This window comes from Ruditapes philippinarum, unplaced genomic scaffold (genome assembly GCF_026571515.1).
Source record: "Ruditapes philippinarum isolate M1 unplaced genomic scaffold, ASM2657151v2 ctg3751_1_1_1_1, whole genome shotgun sequence".
NCBI classification, from domain to species: domain Eukaryota; kingdom Metazoa; phylum Mollusca; class Bivalvia; order Venerida; family Veneridae; genus Ruditapes; species Ruditapes philippinarum.
The window spans coordinates 255,475-266,369 of record NW_026856056.1 but is presented as its reverse complement, the minus strand read 5'-3'; the positions used below and the strand labels follow the sequence as shown (position 1 = coordinate 266,369).

The 10,895-nt window shown below is 32.2% G+C and overlaps 1 protein-coding gene across 2 annotated transcripts; it reads right to left on the bottom strand.

The window, feature by feature from the left end:
- Positions 1 to 3,614: 3,614 nt before the first annotated feature.
- On the bottom strand, positions 3,615 to 5,221 carry LOC132745268 (uncharacterized). 2 transcript variants are annotated; one of them, XM_060734141.1, is made up of 4 exons: positions 4,841 to 5,221; positions 4,653 to 4,680; positions 4,089 to 4,165; positions 3,615 to 3,808 (listed from the first exon to the last, which is right to left on the bottom strand). In XM_060734141.1, the coding sequence occupies exons 1-4, from the start codon at positions 5,030 to 5,032 to the stop codon at positions 3,779 to 3,781; spliced, it is 327 nt and encodes a 108-aa protein (XP_060590124.1). In that variant the 5' UTR covers positions 5,033 to 5,221; the 3' UTR covers positions 3,615 to 3,778. The 2 variants fall into 2 exon arrangements, with proteins under 2 accessions (XP_060590124.1, XP_060590125.1); XM_060734142.1 differs by lacking the exon at positions 3,615 to 3,808 and adding an exon at positions 3,860 to 3,937.
- Positions 5,222 to 10,895: the final 5,674 nt, after the last annotated feature.

The window sequence follows — 10,895 nt, the reverse complement described above, 5'->3', positions numbered from 1 at the left end:
CCCCCTGTTGATGAAAGGTAACATCATAGACTCCACCAATCTTCAATTAATCCCTTAAGTTTTGAAGACTTTCCTCATAACTTTAGAGTAACACTTTTACTTTTTAGACAGATCAAATTTCCCATTTACAAAACATTTACTTTTATCGGTTATTATGGATATACGTTTTACCATTAAACGCCATTCATGCACACCTCTTTACTTTTTACCAAAAAAGTTGGCACGAACTTTAGAAAATAAGACCATCTTTCCCCCATAAGATTTTCTTCAAAGCCAGATGCCATTTTATTTTTTAAAAGGAAAAAATAAAAATCTGTAAATAAGAAACTTGGTATCGCTTTATTAAAGATATGAGGGAGAGGAGGAAGCTATGTGTTCCATTTATATTTTTACATGTAAGTGCAAAAAAAAGCTATGACCAATCAATATTCAATGGACTACTCATTGAAAAAAATAATCATTCAATGAATATGTAATGTTTTCGCTAATTAGGGTTAACTTACTAAAACCAACCAATCACTATGAGTTGTGGGTTGTGTGTAGTTAAATGGAACCATAACAATATGGAAATTCCATTTCAAAAGGTAAACAAAAAAAAATCTATTTTATTGATATGTTTTATAAAATAAACGCGCGACCCCTTGCTCCCTTCTATAAAAAAAGGTGAAATTTTTGTTTTATAAATAATTGTCAGTGGTACCATGGCACCTCGCCACATTATAAGATATAATCTAAAAGTTTTTCTTTCAAGTAATATTCCGAACCACCTCTAACAAAATGTACATTGAAAAAATGAAATACTTCAGTGATATAGTTATTCTTAAATTAAATCTTAATGAAGTGTAAAACATAGTGACTCTCACACTTTACCTTTCTTAAGTAAACAAAATACATGTATTTATACTTTTTTCACGAGGTTTAGTTTGTTTAAGAATCCAAATGAACTGTAAATGCAATTTATATATCTTTAGGAGTCCCAAATAAAATAATACTTCCTACACACATTATTTAAACAGAGTTGTTCACATCAAAAATATGTAAGATTGTAATAACAGTGTAATTCCATTAAGAGTAATGTTGACTGAAAATAAATCACTTTATTTAATGTCTTTGCGTATGTTTGTTTATCATAGAAAATGAAATTTGTTCCTGTTTATGGTCACTGAAATTAAGTCTTATAAAATCTTGATCAGTTTATCTTCCTTTCTCCGCTTTTCCTCCATTGTTTTTCTTAATTCACATGCGAAAATTTTGAAAACATTGATTATCGCTGTCTTCCATTTTTAGTAATATTCCAAAGTATGCTCGGCCCTTTATTTACTAATAGATCGCATAACTGCGTTATTAGTTCGTCGCACTGATAAAACGAAAAAAAAAAACAACCAAAAAATCAAGTTCAAAAGTCCAATAAATATCCCGGAAAGTTGTTAAGGGGTCTGCCAGTAACATTATTGTGTTTTCGTTTACAGTCCCCTTTCCAACACACTGTTTGAAATAAATCAATTGTTTCTGAATCAGAAAATATATTGTCCGTTTTTAAATTTTTCACTGTTCCCTTTTTAAAGAAATGCTTAAAAATTTGGAACGTTGCATGACAGTAGATTCTCTTAATTCTTCCATTTGTAAGATTCAAGTATAAACTTACGAAAGTTCTGTGAGTGACTGAACTTCTACAGAGGTATTTATTCGGGAAAAATCATACTCACCCTCCATTACACCCACTCAGTGAGTAAGCGAATGAAAAACGTGATGAAACAAAAATTAAATTATGAAATATGTTGTCTTCGTCTTTCAAATACGATAACATCGTAACCATACCCATTTAACCTTGTATTATTCATTGATGTTTAAAAAAACATGTCACGGGACTTGGTGACCTCAATAAACTTCAATGTTTGTGAGTATACATTGAAGATGATGAAATTTATTTGTGAAATAATTGTAGAAGCTTGTTTTATATCAACTCATTGGCATGGAAGTAAAAGAAAAATGCTTTGTCCTATAAAAACTTTTTTTTTAAATTTTAAAAAGTGTTTAAACGTATTTCAAAGCGTATCTTAGATACGGGTTTCATACAAATAGTAGTCACGCCTCGTGACCTCAAAAGAGTACAATTATACGACCCACTTTATTTAGTTTTTTAGCTCACCTGTCACAAAGTGACAGGGTGATCGCTTTTGTGATCGCTTTTTGTCCGTCGTCCGTCCGTCCGTCGTCCGTCCGTCCGTAAACTTTTGTTTTAAATGACATCTCCTCATAAACCGTTGAGCCAATTTCATCCAAACTTCACAGGAATGTTCCTTTGGTGGTCACCTTTAAAAATTGTTCAAAGAATTTAATTCCATGCAGAACTCTGGTTGCCATGGCAACCAAAAGAAAAAAACTTTAAATATCTTCGTTTAAAAAACCATAAGAGCTAGAGCTTAGATATTTAGCATGAAAACATCTTGTAGTGATTGTCTACCAAGTTTGTTCAAATTAAAACCCTGGGGTCAAAATTGGCCCCGCCCCGGGGGTCATTGATTTTCCCTATATGCATATGGTAAAAACTTAAAAATCTTCTTTTTAAAGAACCATAAGAGCTAGAGCTTAGATATTTGGCATGAAACATCTTCTAGTGAATGTCTACCACGTTTGTTCAATAAAAGCCCTGGGGTCAAAAATTGACCCTGCCCCAGGGGGTCATATATTTTCCCTATATGCATATAGTAAAAACTTAGAAAATTCTTCTTTTAAAGAACCCAAAGAGCTAGAGCTAAGATATTTAGCATGAAAACATCTTCTAATGAGTGTCTACCAAGTTTGTTAAAATAAAAGCTCTGGGGTCAAAATTCGCCCCGCCGCAGGGGGTCATTGATTTTCCCTATATGCATATAGTAAAAACTTAAAAGATCTTCTTTTAAAGAACTCAAAGAGCTAGAGCTAAGATATTTAGCATGAAACATGTTCTAATAGGTGTCTACCAAGTATGTTCAAATAAAAGCCCTGGGGTCAAAACTGGCCCCGCCCGGGGGTCATTGATTTTCCTTATATGTTTATAGCTAAAACTTAAAAATCTTCTTTGGAAAAACCCAAAATAGCTAGAGTTTAGATATTTAGCATGAAACATCTTTAAGTAAATATCTACAAAGTTTGTTAAAATAAACGCCCGGGGGTCAAAACTGGCCCTGCCCCAGGGTTGACATTGTTTTTAACTATATTTGTATAGTAAAAACTTGAAAAAATCTTCTTTTTGAAAATGCCAATGAGCTAGAACTTAGATGTTTAGCATGAAACATCTTCTTATGGGTTTCTACCAAGTCTGTTTAAATAAACAAATTAAAGCCCTTGGGTAAAAATTGGCCCGGGGGTGGGGGCCTATATACAGGTGAGCGACCTCAGGGCCATCATGGCCCTCTTGTTGTGGGTGTGTATTTGACTCATTTCACGTTACCCTAGATTTTTTATTGCTATTATCTAGTTTTTCAGAATGGAGAATGGTATGTTTTTGACTAATTTCACATGACCTCAGGTTTCTGTTTCAACACCCGATTGATATGCTGTGACATTTAGTAATTCTTAAAGAACAAAAGTTTCATGACGGAGGTTGTCTGATTGTTAATTTCGACATGAATTGTAGTGTACATCATTTTCATCTATAAATTCTACATTATGAAATTGGCTAAACACAGATTCTTTTCCGAAGAAAACACAAAATGTTCGTTTTCTACTTCACACATCGTGTATCGAAATAAACTATAACCTACTTTTACACAACAGTACTATAGAAGTAAAGATTTCAATCTTGGGGTGAGGAATCATCCTGGTCCTGAAAAAGAGAAAGAATTGGTAATTAAAAAAACTTTTAATTGGAAGTGACTATAACAATCCATTGTTTTAAATATTAAATTTTAAGAAAAAAGAAACATACCAATTACTGAAAGTCAGCATCATCATCCTAGGAAAAAAATAAAATAAATAAATAATCAGGAAAATACCTGATAAAACGATTTATATTATATTTGCATCAAACTAGTGTTGATTTCAATACAATGAACAATGAACTAAAAGGTGTGTAAAATTTGTGATTATCAAATAAGGAAACATACCCAAACGTATGGTCTTTTTGCGGGTGGAGGCATTATAGCAGCTTGTCTGCTTTTGTCAATTTCTCCCGTTGCTAAAGCTATAAAATAATAATATATATCAAAAAATTTTACCTTTTAGTCTATTCCAAAAGTAATTTGTCACATTTCAACATATTTCTCCGTGTCATGGGGACTTTTCCCACAAATACAAAAAATTGGTTGATTATATACATTTTGTTTATAAATCATAAAGAAGGAGAGATAGATCCTCCTCATCTCTATACGTAAGTTATTGAATTGTATCAGACATTCCTCAAGGTGAGTAGTGTAATCCCCACCATTATAATTTTCTTTTTCACATATATATCCTGTGAAGGCGATGCAATTTGCTTTCCTGCAAGACATTTTTAAATAGCTAGTGTAAAAATCACGATTAACTTTACTTTATAAACTTTTACAAAGTCATAGTATCTAGTCCTGGATTGGTCACTTAAAGGGCAGGGCGTGCTAACTTGTCAAATATCTAATTTTTATTGTATTATTGGTCAGTGTAACATCGTATACTTGACTAAACATAATACATACCTTCAGGGTTTAGTGGGATGGCAATTAACTGAAAATATATCAGTTACTCCTTATTACATGCATAATATATTTGTAATGTATTTAAAGACTTCGCTGCGAATATACATGTTCAATTTAAAACAAAATTACATGTTCAAAAAAAAAACAAAAAAAAAAACAAAAAAAAAAACAGCAGTATCGTCCCATACTTGCGGATTAGCCTGTTGTTGTTGTTGTCCAACATAGGTCCATGTTTGCTGATTTTGATACGGTGTCTGTTGTGGGAATTGTTGTTGATATTGCTGCTGCTGTGAATGTCTTTCAGTGTTATATTGCTGCTGCTGTTGTTGTTGTTGCTGCTGTTGGGTGAATAAGTCTTTGATTAAACAAAATAAATACATAATAAGAAACAGGAGAAATAGGACGATAACAATTCCACGATTGACATAAATCAAAAATATAAATTTGACTTACCCCCTGTTGATGAAAGGTAACATCATAGACTCCACCAATCTCAATTAATCCCTTAAGTTGAAGACTTTCCTCATAACTTAGAGTAACACTTTTACTTTTAGACAGATCAAATTTCCCATTTACAAAACATTTACTTTTATCGGTTATATGGATATACGTTTTACCATTAAACGCATTCATGCACACCTCTTTACTTTTACCAAAGTTGGCACGAACTTTAGAAATAAGACCATCTTTCCCATAGATTTCTTCAAAGCCAGATGCCATTTTATTTTAAAAGGAAAAATAAAATCTGTAAATAAGAAACTTGGTATCGCTTTATTAAAGATATGAGGGAGAGGAGGAAGCTATGTGTTCATTTATATTTTTACATGTAAGTGCAAAAAAAAGCTATGACCAATCAATATCAATGACTACTCATTGAAAAAAATAATCATCAATGAATATGTATGTTGCTAATTAGTAACTTACTAAAACAACCAATCACTATGAGTTGTGGGTTGTGTGTAGTTAATGGAACCATAAATATGGAAATTCCATTCAAAAGGTAAACAAAAAAATCTATATTGGATATGTTTTATAAAATAAAGCGACTAAAAAGGTGAATCTTTGTTTAACATAATTGTCAGTGGTACCATGGCACCTCGCCACATTATAGATATAATCTAAAAGTTTTCTTTCAAGTAATATCCGAACCACCTCTAACAATGTACATTGAAATGAAATACTTCAGTGATATAGTTATCTTAAATTAAATCTTAATGAAGTGTAAAACATAGTGACTCTCACACTTTACCTTTCTTAAGTAAACAAAATACATGTATTTATACTTTTTCACGAGGTTTAGTGTTAAGAATCCAAATGAACTGTAAATGCAATTTATATATCTTTAGGAGTCCCAAATAAATAATACTTCCTACACACATTATTTAAACAGAGTTGTTCACATCAAAAATATGTAAGATTGTAATAACAGTGTAATTCCATTAAGAGTAATGTTGACTGAAAATAAATCACTTTATTTAATGTCTTTGCGTATGTTTGTTTATCATAGAAAATGAAATTTGTTCCTGTTTATGGTCACTGAAATTAAGTCTTATAAAATCTTGATCAGTTTATCTTCCTTTCTCCGCTTTTCCTCCATTGTTTTTCTTAATTCACATGCGAAAATTTGAAAACATTGATTATCGCTGTCTTCCATTTTTAGTAATATTCCAAAGTATGCTCGGGCCCTTTATTTACTAATAGATCGCATAACTGCGTTATTAGTTCGTCGCACTGATAAAACGAAAAAAAAAAACAACCAAAAAATCAAGTTCAAAAGTCCAATAAATATCCCGGAAAGTTGTTAAGGGGTCTGCCAGTAACATTATTGTGTTTTCGTTTACAGTCCCTTTCCAACACACTGTTGAATAAATCAATTGTTTCTGAATCAGAAATATATTGTCCGTTTTTAAATTTTTCACTGTTCCCTTTTAAAGAAATGCTTAAAAATTTGGAACGTTGCATGACAGTAGATTCTCTTAATTCTTCCATTTGTAAGATCAAGTATAAACTTACGAAAGTTGTGAGTGACTGAACTTCTACAGAGGTATTTATTCGGGAAAAATATACTCACCCTCCATTACACCCACTCAGTGAGTAAGCGAATGAAAAACGTGATGAAACAAAAATTAAATTATGAAATATGTTGTCTCGTCTTTCAAATACGATAACATCGTAACCATACCCATTTAACCTTGTATTATTCATTGATGTTTAAAAAAACATGTCACGGGACTTGGTGACCTCAATAAACTTCAATGTTTGTGAGTATACATTGAAGATGATGAAATTTATTTGTGAAATAATTGTAGAAGCTTGTTTTATATCAACTCATTGGCATGGAAGTAAAAGAAAAAATGCTTTGTCCTATAAAAACTTTTTTTTTTAAATTTTAAAAAGTGTTTAAACGTATTTCAAAGCGTATCTTAGATACGGGTTTCATACAAATATAGTCACGCCTCGTGACCTCAAAAGAGTACAATTATACGACCCACTTTATTTAGTTTTTTAGCTCACCTGTCACAAAGTGACAGGGTGATCGCTTTTGTGATCGCTTTTTGTCCGTCGTCCGTCCGTCCGTCGTCCGTCCGTCCGTAAACTTTTGTTTTAAATGACATCTCCTCATAAACCGTTGAGCCAATTTCATCCAAACTTCACAGGAATGTTCCTTTGGTGGTCACCTTTAAAAATTGTTCAAAGAATTTAATTCCATGCAGAACTCTGGTTGCCATGGCAACCAAAAGAAAAAAACTTTAAATATCTTCGTTTAAAAAACCATAAGAGCTAGAGCTTAGATATTTAGCATGAAACATCTTGTAGTGATTGTCTACCAAGTTTGTTCAAATTAAAACCCTGGGGTCAAAATTGGCCCCGCCCCGGGGGTCATTGATTTTCCCTATATGCATATGGTAAAAACTTAAAAATCTTCTTTTAAAGAACCATAAGAGCTAGAGCTTAGATATTTGGCATGAAACATCTTCTAGTGAATGTCTACCACGTTTGTTCAAATAAAAGCCCTGGGGTCAAAATTGACCCTGCCCCAGGGGGTCATATATTTTCCCTATATGCATATAGTAAAAACTTAGAAAATTCTTCTTTTAAAGAACCCAAAGAGCTAGAGCTAAGATATTTAGCATGAAACATCTTCTAATGAGTGTCTACCAAGTTTGTTAAAATAAAAGCTCTGGGGTCAAAATTCGCCCCGCCGCAGGGGGTCATTGATTTTCCCTATATGCATATAGTAAAAACTTAAAAGATCTTCTTTTAAAGAACTCAAAGAGCTAGAGCTAAGATATTTAGCATGAAACATGTTCTAATAGGTGTCTACCAAGTATGTTCAAATAAAAGCCCTGGGGTCAAAACTGGCCCCGCCCGGGGGGTCATTGATTTTCCTTATATGTTTATAGCTAAAACTTAAAAATCTTCTTTGGAAAAACCCAAATAGCTAGAGTTTAGATATTTAGCATGAAACATCTTTAAGTAAATATCTACAAAGTTTGTTAAAATAAACGCCCGGGGGTCAAAACTGGCCCTGCCCCAGGGTTGACATTGTTTTTAACTATATTTGTATAGTAAAAACTTGAAAAAATCTTCTTTTGAAAATGCCAATGAGCTAGAACTTAGATGTTTAGCATGAAACATCTTCTTATGGGTTTCTACCAAGTCTGTTTAAATAAACAAATTAAAGCCCTTGGGTAAAAATTGGCCCGGGGGTGGGGGCCTATATACAGGTGAGCGACCTCAGGGCCATCATGGCCCTCTTGTTGTGGGTGTGTATTTGACTCATTTCACGTTACCCTAGATTTTTTATTGCTATTATCTAGTTTTTCAGAATGGAGAATGGTATGTTTTTGACTAATTTCACATGACCTCAGGTTTCTGTTTCAACACCCGATTGATATGCTGTGACATTTAGTAATTCTTAAAGAACAAAAGTTTCATGACGGAGGTTGTCTGATTGTTAATTTCGACATGAATTGTAGTGTACATCATTTTCATCTATAAATTCTACATTATGAAATTGGCTAAACACAGATTCTTTTCCGAAGAAAACACAAAATGTTCGTTTTCTACTTCACACATCGTGTATCGAAATAAACTATAACCTACTTTTACACAACAGTACTATAGAAGTAAAGATTTCAATCTTGGGGTGAGGAATCATCCTGGTCCTGAAAAAGAGAAAGAATTGGTAATTAAAAAAACTTTTAATTTGAAGTGACTATAACAATCCATTGTTTTAAATATTAAATTTTAAGAAAAAAGAAACATACCAATTACTGAAAGTCAGCATCATCATCCTAGGAAAAAAATAAATAAATAAATAATCAGGAAAATACCTGATAAAACGATTTATATTATATTTGCATCAAACTAGTGTTGATTTCAATACAATGAACAATGAACTAAAAGGTGTGTAAAATTTGTGATTATCAAATAAGGAAACATACCCAAACGTATGGTCTTTTTGCGGGTGGAGGCATTATAGCAGCTTGTCTGCTTTTGTCAATTTCTCCCGTTGCTAAAGCTATAAAATAATAATATATATCAAAAATTTTTACCTTTTAGTCTATTCCAAAAGTAATTTGTCACATTTCAACATATTTCTCCGTGTCATGGGGACTTTTCCCACAAATACAAAAAATTGGTTGATTATATACATTTTGTTTATAAATCATAAAGAAGGAGAGATAGATCCTCCTCATCTCTATACGTAAGTTATTGAATTGTATCAGACATTCCTCAAGGTGAGTAGTGTAATCCCCACCATTATAATTTTCTTTTTCACATATATATCCTGTGAAGGCGATGCAATTTGCTTTCCTGCAAGACATTTTTAAAATAGCTAGTGTAAAAATCACGATTAACTTTACTTTATAAACTTTTACAAAGTCATAGTATCTAGTCCTGGATTGGTCACTTAAAGGGCAGGGCGTGCTAACTTGTCAAATATCTAATTTTTATTGTATTATTGGTCAGTGTAACATCGTATACTTGACTAAACATAATACATACCTTCAGGGTTTAGTGGGATGGCAATTAACTGAAAATATATCAGTTACTCCTTATTACATGCATAATATATTTGTAATGTATTTAAAGACTTCGCTGCGAATATACATGTTCAATTTAAAACAAAATTACATGTTCAAAAAAAAAACAAAAAAAAAAAAAACAGAGCAGTATCGTCCCATACTTGCGGATTAGCCTGTTGTTGTTGTTGTCCAACATAGGTCCATGTTTGCTGATTTTGATACGGTGTCTGTTGTGGGAATTGTTGTTGATATTGCTGCTGCTGTGAATGTCTTTCAGTGTTATATTGCTGCTGCTGTTGTTGTTGTTGCTGCTGTTGGGGTGAATAAGTCTTTGATTAAACAAAATAAATACATAATAAGAAACAGGAGAAATAGGACGATAACAATTCCACGATTGACATAAATCAAAAATATAAATTTGACTTACCCCCTGTTGATGAAAGGTAACATCATAGACTCCACCAATCTCAATTAATCCCTTAAGTTGAAGACTTTCCTCATAACTTAGAGTAACACTTTTACTTTTAGACAGATCAAATTTCCCATTTACAAAACATTTACTTTTATCGGTTATATGGATATACGTTTTACCATTAAACGCATTCATGCACACCTCTTTACTTTTACCAAAGTTGGCACGAACTTTAGAAATAAGACCATCTTTCCCATAGATTTCTTCAAAGCCAGATGCCATTTTATTTTAAAAGGAAAAATAAAATCTGTAAATAAGAAACTTGGTATCGCTTTATTAAAGATATGAGGGAGAGGAGGAAGCTATGTGTTCATTTATATTTTTACATGTAAGTGCAAAAAAAAGCTATGACCAATCAATATCAATGACTACTCATTGAAAAAAATAATCATCAATGAATATGTATGTTGCTAATTAGTAACTTACTAAAACAACCAATCACTATGAGTTGTGGGTTGTGTGTAGTTAATGGAACCATAAATATGGAAATTCCATTCAAAAGGTAAACAAAAAAATCTATATTGGATATGTTTTATAAAATAAAGCGACTAAAAAGGTGAATCTTTGTTTAACATAATTGTCAGTGGTACCATGGCACCTCGCCACATTATAGATATAATCTAAAAGTTTTCTTTCAAGTAATATCCGTACCACCTCTAACAATGTACATTGAAATGAAATACTTCAGTGATATAGTTATCTTAAATTAAATCTTAATGAAGTGTAAAACATAGTGAC

Excerpts from the sequence above, each read along its gene's own strand:
- LOC132745268 (XM_060734141.1), bottom strand. The coding sequence starts at position 5,032 with ATGTATTTATTTTGTTTAATCAAAGACTTATTCACCCAACAGCAGCAA. Across the intron at positions 4,166-4,652 it reads CATCCCACTAAACCCTGAAG|CTTTAGCAACGGGAGAAATT; the intron begins GTATGTATTATG and ends ATTATTTTATAG. Across the intron at positions 3,809-4,088 it reads CAAAAAGACCATACGTTTGG|GACCAGGATGATTCCTCACC; the intron begins GTATGTTTCCTT and ends TCTCTTTTTCAG.